Source organism: Helicoverpa armigera, chromosome 13, assembly GCF_030705265.1.
Source record: "Helicoverpa armigera isolate CAAS_96S chromosome 13, ASM3070526v1, whole genome shotgun sequence".
Taxonomy (NCBI): Eukaryota; Metazoa; Arthropoda; class Insecta; order Lepidoptera; family Noctuidae; genus Helicoverpa; species Helicoverpa armigera.
Genome location: NC_087132.1, coordinates 2583062 through 2601267, shown reverse-complemented (window position 1 = coordinate 2601267; position 18206 = coordinate 2583062). Strand labels below are relative to the sequence as shown.

General features: G+C 37.1%; 2 protein-coding genes and 1 pseudogene across 2 annotated transcripts in view; 2 read left to right on the top strand and 1 right to left on the bottom strand.

The window, feature by feature from the left end:
* Positions 1-18206, top strand: part of LOC110384330 (1-phosphatidylinositol 4,5-bisphosphate phosphodiesterase classes I and II) — a 39242-nt gene that overhangs the window by 15723 nt on the left and 5313 nt on the right. The window contains exons 5-12 of the mRNA XM_064037529.1: positions 4453-4638; positions 10773-10964; positions 11703-11885; positions 13580-13842; positions 15577-15737; positions 16803-16983; positions 17195-17293; positions 17671-17828. Of these exons, the coding sequence (XP_063893599.1) occupies positions 4453-4638; positions 10773-10964; positions 11703-11885; positions 13580-13842; positions 15577-15737; positions 16803-16983; positions 17195-17293; positions 17671-17828 (1423 nt within the window). The remainder of the gene's footprint in view (positions 1-4452; positions 4639-10772; positions 10965-11702; positions 11886-13579; positions 13843-15576; positions 15738-16802; positions 16984-17194; positions 17294-17670; positions 17829-18206) is intronic.
* On the top strand, positions 1028-2323 carry LOC126056838 (uncharacterized). The gene is made up of 3 exons (XM_064037663.1): positions 1028-1378; positions 1547-1802; positions 2147-2323. Exons 1-3 carry the CDS (start codon positions 1187-1189, stop codon positions 2260-2262), a joined length of 564 nt encoding a protein of 187 aa, XP_063893733.1. The 5' UTR covers positions 1028-1186; the 3' UTR covers positions 2263-2323.
* LOC135117734 (uncharacterized) lies at positions 2319-4164 on the bottom strand (annotated as a pseudogene).

The window sequence follows — 18206 nt, the reverse complement described above, 5'->3', positions numbered from 1 at the left end:
CATTCCACTGTGAATATTTAACTAAACAACGACCCGTAGTCTGGTGTACCGGTTATGATAATACTATTTAACAAGAATTATAATTTACGAATCTATTAGGGCAGTTTGCCTTGAAACACGTAAAAACGATTTTCAATATGTATTTTTTATGTTTCTGTCTGGTTATTCGTTAATTGTTGAATGCCATTACTCTAAAAAGTTGCTTGCAGCGTTTCGTTATTATTTATTTTGTTCGTTGAAGAGTTGTTGCCTTGGGATTTAATGAAAGTTGGGCATCGCCGGTTGATTGTTCTCCCGTTAAAACAATAGCTGCATAATACATGTAACTGGTAATACGCTCGCGACTGACAATCTGTTGAATGTTTCAGATATTTTGTATCTTTTAACGAATTCCCTTTGTTTTGTTTGTATTTTGTGAAATGCAGTGTTGCATTGTGTTGTTAGTTTGTTAGAAGAGAAAGCTACTCCTGAACATTTTATGTTTTATGTATACATATTTAGGTTAGACAATAGATTATAAGGTTACTCCATTAAAAGTTACACAGTCGATGGCAAAGCCTGCGTGTTAAAGGTACACTTTCCTTCCGAAAAACAATCATAAAGTTATGTTATTACACACTAGGCATACATATTACTCATTCAGGATGACCGCCTCCAGCGATTAAAAGCGCCTCGTAAAAGGAAAACACGGCACGAAAGTACGAGGTTTTTGTTTAAATGTATTGTCGAGTTTGTTGCGTAATGCGATGACATACTCCTGACATACTCATGACTTCACTAATGGAGTGCAGACGAAGTTTTTTATCGTGTCAAGGGGCAGGCTTCATTTGTTCGCTACATGCCGGGTCAGGCACATTGAACCCGCACTTGACATTTGACATTATTGCCATGGTGGATGTGACTACGTTATTGATAGTGGCAACAATGGTAGTAGCCTAATGGGCAAGACGACAATTTTTGAAAATGTGTTTTAAAATATTCTTAACTATCTACTATTTCTAAAAAATATAATATTTCTGTAATTTATTAAATAATTATTGAAAAAATTTAAATTTTAATGAAATGTTAATTTATTCGCGCCAAAACGCAGTCACCGACGTTGACATTTGCTGTGACGTCAATCCTTAGCAAACTTGTAAACATTAGAGTCGAGTAACAAATAAAACATATTAAATATTATTTTAATATGAATTCTAAAGGATATAAGTGGTGTGCGGTCCCGCAGTGCACTAATACGTCAATAAAAACCCCTAACAAAGTGTTTATTTACGTGCCAAACGATAAAACGATGCGATATAAGTGGCTAACTCTTGCACGGCGAGATCCTAAAGCTGTTCGTCTTGATACATCTATTTATTTCTGCGTAGATCATTTTGACGTAAGTTTTAACGTTATTCCTTATATTCATAATATTCTGCGACATTGTTTTACAAACTAAACATTAATTACAAGGTATTCGGTAGTAAATCTAACCTCGAAATGTATAGAGCTTGTTTATCGACTTTATATTCACGATTGATTATTGATTACTTTATTCATTTTCCAGTTGCCACATGATATGGATAATTATATGGAATATCACATAATGGGTTCTGTGTCGAAAATTCGAATGAAACCAGGGTGTATACCCACTAAATTTGAATGCCAAGCAGATAGGAGAAAACGAGCATCTGATATGACCGAACGACCATATACTGTAAAAAAGCAAAGACAGGAATTAATTCAAGATTCTATAAAAGATCTGGAAGATAAAAGTATTGTAAATAAAGCTATAGAGTTTGGAGAGACATCATCAAGTTCAGGTACCAATCAATTTTGAATGTATGGTTCTTTGTAATGTATAAGCATAACAACAACTAAAAGAACTAGAAGTAAAAAACCTGTATAAAATGTAAATCATTAAAGTTTATATTCTGTTTATGTAAATTGTATCGCATGTTAATAGTAGTACCTAATTTTTAATTATAATAAACAATATGGGTACAAATACTTTATGTGTGAGGTAGTAATGTGTGTACTAATATCTCATTATATATGTGTATCTCATTATGGAACACCTTTAAAATCAAATAATTTCTTTGAGTTTTAATTATGGGGTTATAATTATAAGTTACAATAAATATTAATTTATGTGTTTGCTTTTCAGCTGTGCATGGAAATACAGAAAGTATTACACAAGAGAAAAATAAGTCTGCAAATAAATCCATCCAAGTTTACATCACACACAAATTCAGGAGCAAAGGAGCAAATTACAACCTATGATTATTTAACCTCTTTTTGTATGATCATAATTAAATAGGAAAAAATAAAAGCACTAATTAACTTTGTTTGTTTTATTTACATATTATGACTAACTAAACAACACTTTGGTACAATAGTGGGTACACATTATGCTTCCATGAATGGACTAAGGCTAAAACAAATTCTGAAACATATTTGTCATCATATTGCACACAAATTATATTTACATTTTTATTTATGTTATAATTGCAATCTGCAACACAGAAGTAGCCTTGTTGACGACCAGACAAATACATTTGCAACTGCATCTGTGCATAATATTTTTTGGTTGGTTTCCCATTATTAACATAATTTTTGAGAATCTTAGTACTTATCGGACATTTAATTTCTACTATACTCTCGTCACAGACCCCATCTGGTGATCCAGCTATCATGGGATATTTTTTGCTGATGAACAGGCCACATTTATTTATTGTTTTTCTGAGTTTAGATGAAACTGTTTCCCTGACTTCATCCTCCAACATTCTGCCACGTTTCATTGCATGTGTGTCTGGGATTCTTCCACCCATTATCTGAGCAATCAAGGTTCCATCATTGGTATTACATCTGGTGAATTCATATGCTCGTGAAGCAGTAATCCTACCATACCTTAGTTCATACCAAACACTACTTTTATTTTGTTGTCTTGTTTTTTCTTCAATAAGTTTAACATCTGCATCGGTTAATACAAGCTTTTCCAAGAATATGTCACAGGATTTTTCCTTATATTTTAATATTAGTTTGTGCATGGAGAATGTAATCACTTTATCAGGCACATAATCTTCCTGAAATTTGATCAATTCACAATTGTGAAGTTGCCTTTTCCTCCCTTCCTCGATAAACTTGTCTAATACTACACTATTTGATGGCAAGCTAGGCTTAGCATCAGATAAATCTTTTGCTGTCATGTATTTTATGGTAGTCCCAACTTTTGATAGCTTGGATTTCATCCAGTAGCATTCAACTGATGTAACATGGTTCTTCACTCCTGCGATGCACCCATATAAGAAAAGCCACGGCATGTTTGCAGCCTCCTTGTGATGCAACACAGTCGTGGCAATCCACCGAAACAACTGTCTCATTGACTTCGTCAACTACTAATGTTACTCCATATAACTTTCCATGGACCTTGTGTTCTGGACAGATTTTTGACTTCACCACGCACAGATTGCCATCGCGTTTTAACTGGACATAACTTATGGCATCATCACCGTACGACGGCCTGGAAGACCTATAACAAAAAAATAGGTGTGTAAATATAGAGTTACATACTTAATCGTAGATTACATACACAAAACATATTCTCATAACGAAAACATAACCTCAAATACTTAATATATCAAGTGATATTTTACAAAATATCTTCTAAATTTATAAAAAATTCATACAGTAATATTAGTACTTACGCTGCAGTTTTCACGTTTCTGAATTCTGCTGAACAGAAATCTTTGTTTGACGCCAGGAACTCTCCCAACATTAACAAATCCACTCGAGGCAAATTAGAACTGTTTGCCTTAGTAAATCCTTGTTCCATGGCTTAATTAGTAAAGCAAATTTAAGTAAGTAAGCAAAAGACCGATATAGATCTTATGATACTACTTTTAGCAATACTTTTAGTCAATTTAAACACTGATAAAACTCAAGAGATAGTCGAAACTCGAAATAAATTCGGTGACAGTGACAGTATTTACTAAGGGCTGACGTAACACTCTGTGATTGGCGTTTTAAAAAACATGGTGGATGGCAGTATTTTGTAATTTTATTTTCTCAAATAAAATAATAATCTCGTCTTAAATCTTAAAATGGAGACATTTTCCACCATACATACACAATATTTTATCAGTTAAACACAATATTTTAATGATTCCGTCTTACTGTCGTCTTGCCCATTGTGAGCTTTGAACTCGAAACACCTTGACGAAAAACTTGCATGACATTTACTGAAGGGTGACATTATAAGTACCTACACTTAACTAGGTCTTCGCCATTGCAACAGTTAAGCAAAGATACCTGTAGATTTTTTTCATATTTGAAAAGAATTACCAGTTATGCCAAGCCAAGTTTACATTTTAAGACAGTTTGGCAAAGCTTTATCATAGTTCTTAGGCCTTATCATCACATCACCACACAAAAATACTTGTGTTTAACATTCTATCTGTTTTTTCAATATAGCATCGTGAAACTCCTAGCCCAAAACAAAGAAGACAAGAAGCGCGTAGAGAAGGCCCTCAGCGAGTCCGGTCTGCCCACCGGCAAGAATGACACCATCAGCCAGTCCAAGTTCCAGTTCGAAGACTTCTTCGCTTTCTACAAGAATCTCACGCAGAGGACTGAGGTCCAGAAGATATTCAACAATCTGTAAGTTATTTATTAAAGTTATAATAAGATACTGTCTAGGATTATGGGAATCAACTATCAGAGGGGAATTTGGATGAACTGACGTAGGTCATAGTTAAAGGTAATTTTTTCCAGGTCCTTTAGTTAGTTTTCTTAAAATTGGTCAAGGGGCTTTTTTTTTTTCCGACGTCAAAAATCATCAAATGACCCCTCCCGCTGTGGGTTAGCAGCGGTGAGGGAGTGTCAGACTCTTACTGACTAAAAACCGTCGTGTTCCGTCATAGGCTTTTTATGTACCAGGGCCGCGGTATCTCTTTCGAACAACCCGCAGCCCCGGCAGGCCTTGGCCCTGCTGGGCCCCGCTGGGGTTGCTGACATCTCTTTGAGGAGCGCGTGGAACAACGCGCGCCGTCGACACGGGTCTGTCGTCTAAGTAGACAGAGGGACGATGAGCCACCCGAACTCACCGCCCACAGACCCACGCCTACGGTGGCCGGGAGTCATCTCGCGACACCCGGCGCCCATGGTGTCTACCTGGTCCAGCGCGGCGGCCGGGATGAGAGGTGCGAACTCTCTGGCGTTCCGCCTCCTCCTTCTCGAGCATGACCGCTTCGCAGAAGGAGGCGACGGCATCCCATTCCCTCTCGCCCCGGACCATGGCCTGAACCAGGGCCGGACGCGAGAGGTCGCCGCCGGCCAAAGCCTCGACGAGGACCCGGCGGTGCCCTTCCCATGCGGGGCACACCTGGACTGTGTGGTCCACCGTGTCCTCGGGGCTGTCCGCACAATGGTGACACCCGGGCGCCTCCTCACGACCGATGCGGTGCAGGTACCTCCCGAAACAACCGTGTCCGGTGAGGACCTGCGTCATGCGGTACGTGAGGGCGCCGTGACTCCTCCCGAGCCACTCCTCAAAGAGGGGACTTACCGCCACGATGGTGGCGTGCCCTATTGGTCAAGGGGCTCACGTTCGAATTAGAATGATATTTGAACGTACATCATTTGGACAGCATTATTATAGTATTTCATGTTTTAAATATTCTTTTGGTGTGGTCTTTTTTCTTAGTACATCCCTTAATTAATTTAACCCATTTCCAAATTGCGACTGTTTTGTGTCAATTAAGAAATTGAAACTAGATCGCAACTGGACATTTTTATATAAGAGCGGCTTTTAGGTCAGTTATTTATAAGAATTTGGACTGCATTATTGATCTTGTCGTCGACAGTTAGCATGAGGTCGGGGAAAATGTTATTGTGATTTTAGCTATTTCTGAATAGCTGTCCCGGTAGAATTGTGGACGCTGGATGGCCGTCGCCGCTGGCTTTTTTCTCTGACTATTGTTCGCGACTTTATGTATAAGTAGATGAATAGGATTTTGTGCATAAGTAGTCGGACCTAATAAAGCTCCAGCACCGATTTTACATTGATGACTGGAGTTGGTATGATTATAAGATAATCACGATTATCAGTGTCATAATTCCCTAAAATTGTCTGACAGATTTTAATTTCGTTAACAAACAGTACTGACTATTTACATAATTCGTGTTATTATCACCTACATGCTATGAACTATACCCTAAGGTCACTTTTAAACCACTTCGCGTCAATATGATAAGTTCTTGCATCCATAAACACATGATGTGTTCAAAATTAACTTAAAAGGGGTTTAACCTAATTTCCAAGTCAAGTCCGAGTTGTTTAGGTAAATCTTCGGAGCAAAGTTCTCTCAACTTATTACTTAACAAAGTAACTTAACAGCTCTCGGACGTAAGTTGTCACGGAATAGAATTTATCAAGTGGTCCCTGATTAGTGCCCATTACCTGCTTTATTATGTAAATGTACCATTTGCATGCTAATTAAATTGTTGTTGATATGGGAAGAGCACGACTGTTACTAGATTATTTCTGCCGTGGTTACTTCACTGTTTAACTATGTCGGTTTGTAAGGAATGAAACTTTTTGTGATCTACAAAAACATCACTAACAATAGAAGTCTTGGTAAGGTTGTGTTAGGAGTCGGTATAATAGATGTTTAAAAACGTAATGATCGCTATACTGCTTAGATCTATGCAAAAAAAGGTTCGCCGGCTGTGTGCACGAACACAAGTTGACTTACCTTTACACATCTGTGTTTTGGACCTGTAAAATTAAGGAAAATACATTTTGATAAGTTGGTTGGTTTAACCATACGGTCCCAAAAAATAAAACATAGATCTAATTTATCTCAAATTGTATGAAGTTTGCATAGGGGACATCAGGGTCGTGTAGTTCTAACGACCCGTGCCCCTTTAAAACATTGCTGACGTACACGGAATATCCGACTTCTCTGTAACCGGAGTTAGTTCGTAACATTTAGCTAACAACTAGGTACTACGAAACACATATAATGAACGAAGCGTTATAATAATGGAACATGCATGCATTAGTTCCGTAAACTCAATTAAAAATTTCTGCCCACTCTTAAGCCCCTCTATTGAGCTGAATGTTTCGAGAAGTTGATCACAAACTTTGGACCGGATTGAGACTAACTCATGACCTTTAGATCAATACGCCCAGTTAGCCGGTTGCCGATTTCGTTAATATTGTCTGGGTAATCCATTTCGGGTGTGATCTAATATTTTATCAAGTTTGCAGGCGAATGATGTGAAACACTCGCTCATACCAATGTTCAGTGCAAACTCGAGGCGTCTTCTCTTGTAATTTGATTGTTATAACTTTATTAGTTATTGTGTATTGTACCTACATAGTAGCTATAATTAGTTGATAATTATGTTTTATTGCAGCGTGAGGCAACGCCATTTGAAATCATTCTCGACTACTCTTTACTATAGCAACTACTTCAAAAGAAGGAAATAAACTCGATAATCATTCATTCATAATTGGCAGATTTGTTTCCTCGCTTCTGTTTCGTTTATTGAGCTATCTGTTTAAGCGTAAATTGTTTACAGAGCTTCGTAAACCACATTAGTGAACGTCGTGACTCGATCCCGTGACGTGTCGATACGCATTCCTTTCTAAACTCGCCTATCATTACATTTTTTAGTTTTTTTTTAACTTCCTGTATATATCCAAAGCCTAATGAATTCTTTAGCTGATGATTATCTTGACGACATGACAATATTGAAATGTTATTTGTCAATCCGCCCCCACCTTCTACAATAATAACCCTCATTTTCCCGGTCGACATTTACGACCAACACGAGATTATTTAAAGCTGATGATAATATAATTTTTCCACCTCCCAGATTAGAGCTGCTCAGGTAAATATAATATAGAGCAGGTAAATATACGGTGTACTATAAATAGAGCGAATCAGCTCCTGTGAGTGGCGTTTTAAAAAGGTCGCGGGTTGGTGCTGGCGACAATTAGTTATAATTGTTCGGGTTGTCGGGCCACGTTAACCTCATCAACCATTTGACTCCGGCGTAAATCACAATTGAACCGCGACCTGTCTACACCTACGAACATAACGTGGTCTGTGGTTTGTTCTGAGGTTTTAAATATTATGTACTCGTATCATTAAATTAATGTATTGCGGTCGGAGTTTTCCTTTCTTGATTATAGTAGTGATTATTGTATGCCATGATGATGATAGGAAAATTCATTTAAAGATAATGTAAACATTATGGATTTATGACATATAATATTTATGTTAGACTTGAAGAAGATTTTCTGGTTTTAGTCGACCTTATCTTAATATGCAGTTGAATAAAATTACAGCCTTGGCCAAAAGTATTGAGCACCTTACAAATTTCGCTAGATCACGGTAATTATGGGAGAAACCCGAATCTATCGTTGAAGTATTCTTTTATCGGTTATCTACAAAGATTTTAAAACAATGACTTATGCCGCAGCTGACAGTAAAACACCTGGGTGCAAAAAAATGTGTCTTTTACAATTTTTGAATTTATTTTCTAGTTCGCTACCATCGCTCGTTGTGACAACATCCAGTGATCTAGTGCGCCTTTGGTATTTTATTTCAAAGTTTTAAGTATTATAGTTGCGATATGCCAAAATGAAACGAACTTCCTTTAGAATAACGAGTGCAGATACAGCTTCTGCACGAGCAAGGGAAATCACAAGTACAGATTTCCAAAACTGTGAAATGTTGCGCCGATCCGTGCAATATGCTATTCAGCGATTCTCTGATACCGGATCACATCAAAATAGACCGAGAACCGGGCGCAAATGCATCACCATAGGCCGTCAGGATCGTCAGTTACTGAGAGAGTCTTTAAGAAATAGGAAAAAAACTTCTTCAAAGCTCGCTGCTGAGTTTTCAGAACAATTGAAGAAAACAATTTCTGCTTGAACTACTCGTAGAAGGCTTCAGGAAGCTGGTCTGAAAGACTGTAAAGCTAGGAAGAAGCCATGGCTCTCCGAGAGCAACAAAAAAGCTCGGTACAAATGGGCCTTACAACACCGAACTTTCATCGCTGAAGACTGGTCAAATGTTGTGTGGTCAGACGAATCAAACTTTGAGGTGAGTAAGTCAATATAATGCCCTCACAAAATAATATAAAATGGTTTAAATTCTAAACGCATAGAGGAAGTTCTTTTTATTTCTGGAACTCAATATTTTTCTCTTTATTGCAGATTTTTAGTACACCTGGTGTGACCTTTGTGCGTCGCCGGGTGGACGAAGAATGTAAGCCAGAGTGTGTGGTCCTAACCGTAAAACACGGCGGCGGCAGTATAATGGCCTGGGGTTGCATGACCGATTCTGGAGTTGGCGAATTGTCCGTGTGTGAGGGCCTCATGGACTCTTCTAAGTACATAAATGTGCTAGAAACTGCGTTGCTGCCTTCATTCACGAAACTTTTCGGTGACACGAACATGGATAGTGATAAATACCAGCAGGATAACGCGCCTTGCCACAAATCTGCCCGCACTATGACTTGGTTTCGGGAAAATAGCATAGAGCTTCTTGACTGGCCTGCCCAGTCGCCAGATCTGAACCCCATAGAACATTTATGGGGTTTATTAAAGCGTCGAGTTAGGCGCCACACAATTAACAACAGAGAAGAATTGAAACGCTACCTGCGCCTAGAATCGAACGCGATTACTGCTGAAGACTGTAAAAATCTTGTTAGCTGTTTACCAAAAAGAATTTCTGCTGTAATTAAGGCAAAGGGTAGACCCACAAAATATTAATTTTCAATGAATAAATAGTATATTACAAATAAAAAAAAGTTTTGTTTTATTTCTATTTGATACTCTGCATAAAACTGAAAGATGTCATGGGTGCTCAATACTTTTGGCCAAGGCTGTATATTAGTTGAATATGCTTAAAATTATTTTATTTTTTAATAAATAAATGTTATTATTACATCATCATTTTGTTGATGATTTCTAAGTTAAATCTTTTAGCTTTACCGTCTATTCCTTCGTATGAGATAAGGGCACTTAGGTTTGCATCGCCCGGTTAATTGCGAAAACCTGTCTTTCTTGAGGGTTTGCGAATGCCGCCAATCAAGTATCTCATCCTCCCAAGTTAATAAGAAGAGTTTTATGTGATAATGTCAAGTATTTGTGCAGATAGTCTTTTTCTAGGGATGCATACATACTTGATGATGTTTTTTACACCTGTTCTGCTTGCCTGCGGATAATGCAGCATGCTTTGTAAAAGGAAAAAGTTCATATAGGTACAAGTTTAATCTTATAGGAAAAAGGTACAGTTCTTAGAATGACCATTAAAAATCAGGACACGTACCTAAAGTTCTTGAAAGGACAAATATCCACAGGAAATTTGCACAACAGCGGATGACAGTAGTCGGTCAAGGCTGGCTGATAACAAGGAGCTTATAGGTTCGGCTGACAGCTTGCGTACCGTGTGAACGTGATGGGTCACGTAACTTATGTACCTATAGACAAAAACATTGACGTTGATAATATTTTTGGAAACAAACATGTGGTTTACCTCCTCTAGATAGCGTTGCCTGATAGAGCTGGACGTGGCCATGTTTCTAGTTGTGTGGATGGTCAGATTAGATGGTAAAAATTAGGTTTTCAAGACTTTACTTCATCTACATTTAACATTCGTTGGCATCCAACACTTTGTCTAGACTGGCTTTTGGTGAAAACCTGGTAACCTTATTTACAGTCATAGCAGATCTATGAGCTTCTTGGCTAACAAGGTAATGTTTGTTCACAGCACGGATGGCAAGCCCCATCTATCTGCCAATCAATTGGTGGACTTCCTCAATGAAGTTCAAAGGGACCCCAGGCTCAATGAGATCTTGCACCCTTATGCGGACCTCCAGCGGGCCAAGGACCTTATCAAGACCTATGAACATAATAAGTACCACCAACAAAGATCACAGCTCACTTTCGATGGATTTTTAAGGTTTGTAACAATAGGGTAGTTTCCTAAAAAATAATAATTAGTCCGTCTTGTAGATTGTCCAAAATTAAGCGATACGTATTTTTTCTTTTTTAAATTGGATCAGAACTTGTTAAGATATAGCGTGTTAAAGTTGAGTGTGACGTCACAAGTTGCTACAATTTTCAGGACACTGTGACGTAAAAGGCCCCCACTCCTAATTTTTGAAGCGTATTATCTTTGTCATTTTATGTTTAATTAAAAAAAGAAAAAATACGTATCCAATATTTTTTGATTATCTAAAAAGCGGACTAAATATTATTTCATTATTTCGACCCTGGACACTACCCTATTCTCTCATAGGCTCAAGACTCGTTCCAAACTATATTCAGTACATGTTTTTGGCCAATGTAATAAACGTTGCGATGAATCATGATAGAAGCATTTAAAAGATTTGTTTTTTATTACCATAGAGGTTTATAATAAAAAAGTTTAATCTACTCTTCACCAGACAGTAATATACTAAAAAATCTCTTTATATTCAAGCTTAAAGATTTTTTGATGGTGATTAATTTGTTTGATAAACTTTCACACTTTGTAATAAAAATGCAGTTTTTTTTGTAACTAGTCTTATAGCCTCATTTCTTATTAAAATTTATCTGTATACAATAAACGTTTGTTTACGTTGCGTAAATTATCTCAAGGCAAATATTTGAGGTGTAACCTGTCAGCTGGACGTTGAAATGTCTCCTTGCCTTTCAGATTCCTGATGTCGGAAGATAATCCTATAGTGGCGCCAAGTAAGATGGACCTGTGTGATGATATGGAGCAGCCGTTGGCTCACTACTTCATCAATAGTTCGCATAATACTTACCTGACTGGACATCAGATTACCGGCAAATCTAGCGTGGAGATCTATCGCCAGAGCTTGTTAGCTGGATGCAGGTTAGTTCATTATGATATTCTTAATTATTCTCATATTACAAGGATAGTTCAGCTCGATATAGAAAATTGGCTATATTTTTATTATTGCTATTATACTTAAATCTTGAATGATAATCCACTAATGTTCCACTAATTTGGGCTTATCCTCAATCTAGCTAGACCAACTGTTTTATAAAGCAGGAAAATATAGATTTATTTCTGTACAAGATAGCATTAGAATTTTATTATTACTGCTTATCTAATCTTTGAATTTTATGCAGGAAAATATAGATTTATTTCTGTACAAGATAGCATTAGAATTTTATTATTACTGCTTATCTAATCTTTGAATTTTATTCGGTTCTTTTATAATAGCATACTGCATATTATTCATATCTACTTGTCCGCATAATATTACTGTCTATACTCTAAGTCTACATGATGTAGGATGTATAGTTGGAATTCAATAGTCGCGCAGCTACGAACGCGGTTAGCGATAGTATTTGTGGCCAGTTCAAGATCATTAGCGAGCCTCCAAACTTGACCTTGGGTTTAGGACGCGTGGAGAGAGGGCTGCGGACACTTTCTGCGATGACTCACGTGACCTTGAGCTACACAACCTGTTCTATTGACTGAGAGACTATATCATTGTGCAATAACGGACATAGCACCAACATTACAAAAAGAAAAAAAGAAACAACAATTCTTAATTTAAATACCAATCATTCCCCGAAAAAGTCTGCTCTTTTGTCGCACTTCTAAATCATAAAGACGCGTGATTCAGAAACACAGAAATAAAAATTCTTTCCTACTTTCAGTTCAATCTATTTCAACGAGTTAACCAAAATATCCGCATATTCTGCATTGTTTAAAAAGTTTTTATTGAATAATCGGCGAAAATAGCATTGGCATTTAAAACTAGAGAATTCAATTTGTCGGATCTCTAGTATTCTGAAGAACGTAGGCACATACCTAGCTCCTTAAACTCAAAACCAGTTTGTGAATAAAAACAACGAATTGTGTGTAAACCTGATCGAATGGTGTTCTTGTTGTATTATACAAGCGCCGCATACCATCCTAACTCGCTGTGCCACTAATGAATACGTTATCGATATTAATTTGTTTATAAAAATCTACAATGTTTCCAATGCGTTTTTAATAATATATCCAATTACTGTATCGGTATCGAACGTTCACTTATCGATATTATCGGTGTGAATCGACCTTAATTATCGAGTTATTACATGAAAATAAACGTAAATATTTGGGAAACATATTTTGATGCGCACTTTATCATGCCTTATTTTAGCTCGATTCGATTGAATGTATGCTCTCTCTATTAGTTTGCCTATATGATTTACCTACTAGATAAATTGTGTAGGTATTGAAATTTTATGACATAATGTGTAGTTAGATGAGTAAGAGATTTATTTTTAAAGAGGCTAGTAATAAATAAATATCTGATGTTCTAGAAAAACAGTTTCGTTTACGTTGTTTGTAAAACGAGCTTTGAAAGTTTGTAATAGTTGGAGCAAATCGGAATGCCGTGTTTTGGAATTTAAATTTTTATTTATTCTAGTTTCTTTATAGAGTAATAATTTGTATTTTACAAACAAAACTCGTTTTACAGTTGCTCTAATGATTTGACCACATATGTAAACTATTAATCAACGTGGTAATATAAACAAATACATGTAACACGTTCTTTCATACAGATGCGTCGAGTTAGATTTCTGGAACGGCCGCACGGACGAGCCTGTCATCGTCCACGGCTACACTTTCGTACCAGAGATCAGCGCCAAGGAAGTACTGGAAGCGATAGCCGAGAGTGCCTTCAAGACTTCAGACTACCCAGTCATACTGAGCTTTGAGAACCACTGCAATCCTCGGCAGCAGGCCAAAATTGCCAATTACTGCAGAGAAATATTCGGAGATATGCTGCTTGATAAACCTCTGGATTCCCATCAATTAGAACCTGGTAAGTTTTAGAAGGAAGCTCCTCCTTTTTTATAGGAAGAAACTAAGCTATTTGAATAGACATCGCAATATTATTTAAACAATTTATTGGCGACTTTGTCAGAAAATAGGTCTAGATACTGGGAGACTATAAACTATGTATGTGGGTGCCAACTTTCTTTCAATTCTTGTGCGTATAGTTCTTCTTAGTAAATTAAAATTAAATTGCTAGAATCATTCGAGACAGTTTTTTTATATATTGTACGAAGTAGTTTATCTATGAGATCATCCTCTTTGCATGCATAGGTCTTAACGTTTCATTATTTCTATTATATAATAATACAGCCATGGAAACATCTCACAATTGTTATAATGTATGTATTTATGCAGATGACATATTTTCTCAAGAACTGTGGGCGTGGGATTTAGAACTATGTATTTTTTATTGTGCATAATATATTCCATAATACGAGCCTTTTCTATGGCGTTTACTAATACGAAATCAAATGCATTGATCACAATGCTTAGGTTTTTTTCCCTTTTATTGTTTCACTGACAAAGAAGGGACCTAGCTATATTGCATGTTTTGAATACAATAAAATACAAAGCATTTCAAATTCAAACATTGTTGGAAAATGAATGCTCAATCGTTGTAAGTACTCCTATGATTGAGCTATATCGTAGGTGAGGTAGGACGTTAGGTAAACTATCGATGTTCACCGATATAAGGCGGTGTTTAAGATCGGATAAATAGTTTGCGTTCAGCCTATTAATCTTTCAACCGAACCATCCAAACATTATAAGGAGTGCATCGAAGTTTATCGAAAGCTTATGAAAGCCAGATGATTTTGATTTGATTTTATGAAAGGAAATGACGTACAAACGTATCAGTCGACAGGTTCTTGTCAACGCAGGGTTGATACGATCAGATTAATTCTGCAACATATTGGAACCTTTATCTAGCGTATCGATGACGTAATGGCTTAATTGTCAGCTCTATTTCAGTGCTTATTAATGATCCTAATTTGTTATTATTAAAAATATTGTGAGAGTCTATTTGGTGGCTGACGTCACGGGAATGGAGTTCGATACTTTGAAGTTGGTACACCTGCAGTATTTACGTTGGCCTAGGACCAAACGTCTGGCCGTAATGACATGTAAACACGCTGAGACAGTTTGTTTTCACTACATCCCGCACTACGGACGGTTCAAACGTCCGCTCTGTGTTGTTTTAATCGGTCCTTGACTTTTAAGGCATGCTTAAATTTTATTAGGTTGAACTGCTAAACGAGTAATAGTCGCACTATTTAGAACGTTACTCGACAGACATGCGTATTTTCGACGCCGTTTAGTGTTTGGTGTGAAGAGATATAAATCAATGGTCAATAAATGTGTCTCCGGTCGATGGAGATTTGGTAGTTCGATGTTTCAGTTCTGGAATCATTGAATAGTTTTTTAACTTTCATCTTTATGTGCTTGAACAAGGATTGACTTCTGTGGGTTTAACATCAATTTGTGCCAAGAAATGGGAGTTTAATAACAAAAGTAATGCGCTACTGATCTACTTCTGTACAATAAATCGGAAAAGATAACAACACTACAAGTTTTATGACTGCTGTAGTCTCATTGTTGTTTACCACGCAATCAATAGATTTTTTGGATACTTTATTAGGTTTACCATTCTACGATCTACGATTTATTTATTATTTAGTGAGTATATTAATTCAATCTAAATGTCCCAATTTTTGTTGTAAAGGAGGGGAGTTGCCGCCGCCATCTTTGCTTCGCAACAAGATCATAATAAAGAACAAGAAGAAACACCATCACCACCATAAGAAGGAAGACTCCATTGCCTCTGAGGAGAGCGAGCCGCAGCCCGAAGTGCCTCAGGGCAACGGAGATGTTACGGCTGCCGCGGTAAGCATAGGCTTTTTAATCATACAATATTATCCCTCTAAAGCTTCGTCTTGGATTGATAAGCAGCTTTTTCTAATAAAGTGGAACTTTATGTCTGGTTTAGTCAAGCAAGTTCTGTGCTGAGGATCGTTTAGCTTTTTATCATCATCTGCTTTCACGGGTCGAAAATATGAGACAATGTAAGAGCACTTTAAACTAGAGGATTTTCCACTGGTTTTACGTGTAGGTACTCGCGGTTCAATCCCTCTAATCGCAAATCTACGGTAAATTAATTTTTGAAACATGACACCTAATCTTAATAATCAATTTCCTCTGATTCGCTCACATGGCTAGGTTGTGATACTGAGCACTTGAAAATATAAAAAGACCCTTCTACAAATTACAAAACTCGTATGCTAATCAATTTGGCTTTGTCTAATTAAATATCACTCTTGACGTCATTGTACTCAAAAAATACATGTTCTCTTTTAATACAGATTGCGATATCTGAAATTGCTCATTGAAAGCTTTTTTGTTATTATTATCGACTGCATATTCCTTCAGTTTTGTATAGAATATTTTTTGGAAATTAATCATTAAACTAATAGCTATCAACATGAAATGACCCCATTATTTATTTAGCGAAAGCGAATTTTTGGCTGCGTATCAAACATAATATAAATGTGAAAATCTTTTGCACGCTTCCTTGTGATATTAGAATAGAATAGTTGGTGCAGAATGTAGAAAGTTTTTCAGTACGATTTATTGATGTCGTTAATGATATTTATTTTGTGTCGTAACGACATTCTGCTTGAGATCTCATATTCAGTGTCTCAATTTATGAGTTCAAGACATTTTTTAAATGAAAACATGGGTTATTTCATTCTGCCACGTGTACGCTCAAGGTAAAACAGCTGTACCGATTCATCTTGGTATTTATTTATTGAGATAGACTGAAATCCCAAGGATGAAGCTGGAATTTGCTTTCTCATGACACGTGCAACCGCATAATATTAGATAGCAGTGCCATTTTCTTTAATTTATTACCCACTGGGTACAACATTTCAATTGTTCATTTGTCTCCAGTTAACGCGACAAGGGTCATCAGAATCATCGGACTCAGAAAGTTCGTCGGGCGAAGAGGAAGCGGGGGGCGTCGACAGCGCCGTCGGCGAGGACGCACGTGAAACGCACGCGGGCGCAGAAATATCCGCGCTCGTTAACTACGTACAACCCGTACACTTCAGCTCCTTCGAGAACTCAGAGAGTGAGTTATATGATATGTCGTAGCTAGATGTCGGCCTTAGGCCTCAAAGTCCCCATAATTACACACCTCCTGGCTGCTGAACATTTGCACACTTATCTAGGGTAGTCTAGTTGTAGCCACCTGTAAATAAACGCTAGGTTGTAAGGGGAAGTTGGAGCTTCCCCCTTTCGGGCCGAGAGTGAGCAGCTTGTTTTTATTGCTATAAGTGTAGGTCGGGGAGGACGCCCGCGGATCCACGCGGCCGCAGAAATCTCTGCCATAGTCAACTACGTGCAACCTGTACACTTCAGTTCCTTCGAGAATGCCGACAGTTAGTATAAACTTTTTATTTTATTTTGCACCCCATTTTTTGTTTTGTTTCGCTTCTTATATGCTATTGTGCGGTGTACCAAGCGCAAGAGTCCAGACTTGGTTAGTTGACTGAACTGAGTACTTACTTGTATTTTTATAACATTCATACTGGCACCCTAATGATTTATATTACCAGTCCTTTCAAAAATATTTTGATATACATTGCTGCATATGTGTGATAATTTGTGACAACGCAATGTATATCATTGAACAGTCAAAAAGAAAACTCCAAATAAATCGAGTCACATAATTAGGGTGCTGGTCAAAACTATGTACATTAATCTTCTTCCAAGCTCAGTAGTACGACACGCTAACTAAATAGACTGTAATGTATAGAAAAGAACCGTTTCTACGAGATGTCGTCGTTCGACGAGAAACAAGCGACTACGCTGCTGAAGGAACGCCCCATCGAGTTCGTGAACTACAACAAACATCAGCTGTCGAGAGTCTACCCGGCGGGAACTCGGTTTGACTCCTCAAACTTCATGCCACAGGTAATATAACGTAGCTTTTGAATTTGGAACATCTAATTTGGAGTTCTTTTGGGCCAGACTTTTTAGTCTTTGCGATAAGAATTTAGTAAATGAAAAATGTTGAAAATTACGGAGCAGAAAAAAAATAATGGTCATTCAAAAAAAAGCCTATTGAATAAATAGACATACTTTAGTATTTTAACCTAATTTCTAGGACACAAAAATAACAATTCGTGTCGATAGACTACTTTGCAAACAACATCGTTTTCCAACTAATTAAATGCTATATCTTTAATAGCCTTTTAGTTCGATTGATTTCTCGATCGCTCGGCTAATGATAATAATTTTCTAAGAAACAGTCTATTTTAGTTATTTCTTAGAAGATTCTAGCTATAAAGT

Excerpts from the sequence above, each read along its gene's own strand:
- LOC126056838 (XM_064037663.1), top strand. The coding sequence starts at position 1,187 with ATGAATTCTAAAGGATATAAGTGGTGTGCGGTCCCGCAGTGCACTAAT. Across the intron at positions 1,379-1,546 it reads TCTGCGTAGATCATTTTGAC|TTGCCACATGATATGGATAA; the intron begins GTAAGTTTTAAC and ends TTCATTTTCCAG. Across the intron at positions 1,803-2,146 it reads AGAGACATCATCAAGTTCAG|CTGTGCATGGAAATACAGAA; the intron begins GTACCAATCAAT and ends TTTGCTTTTCAG.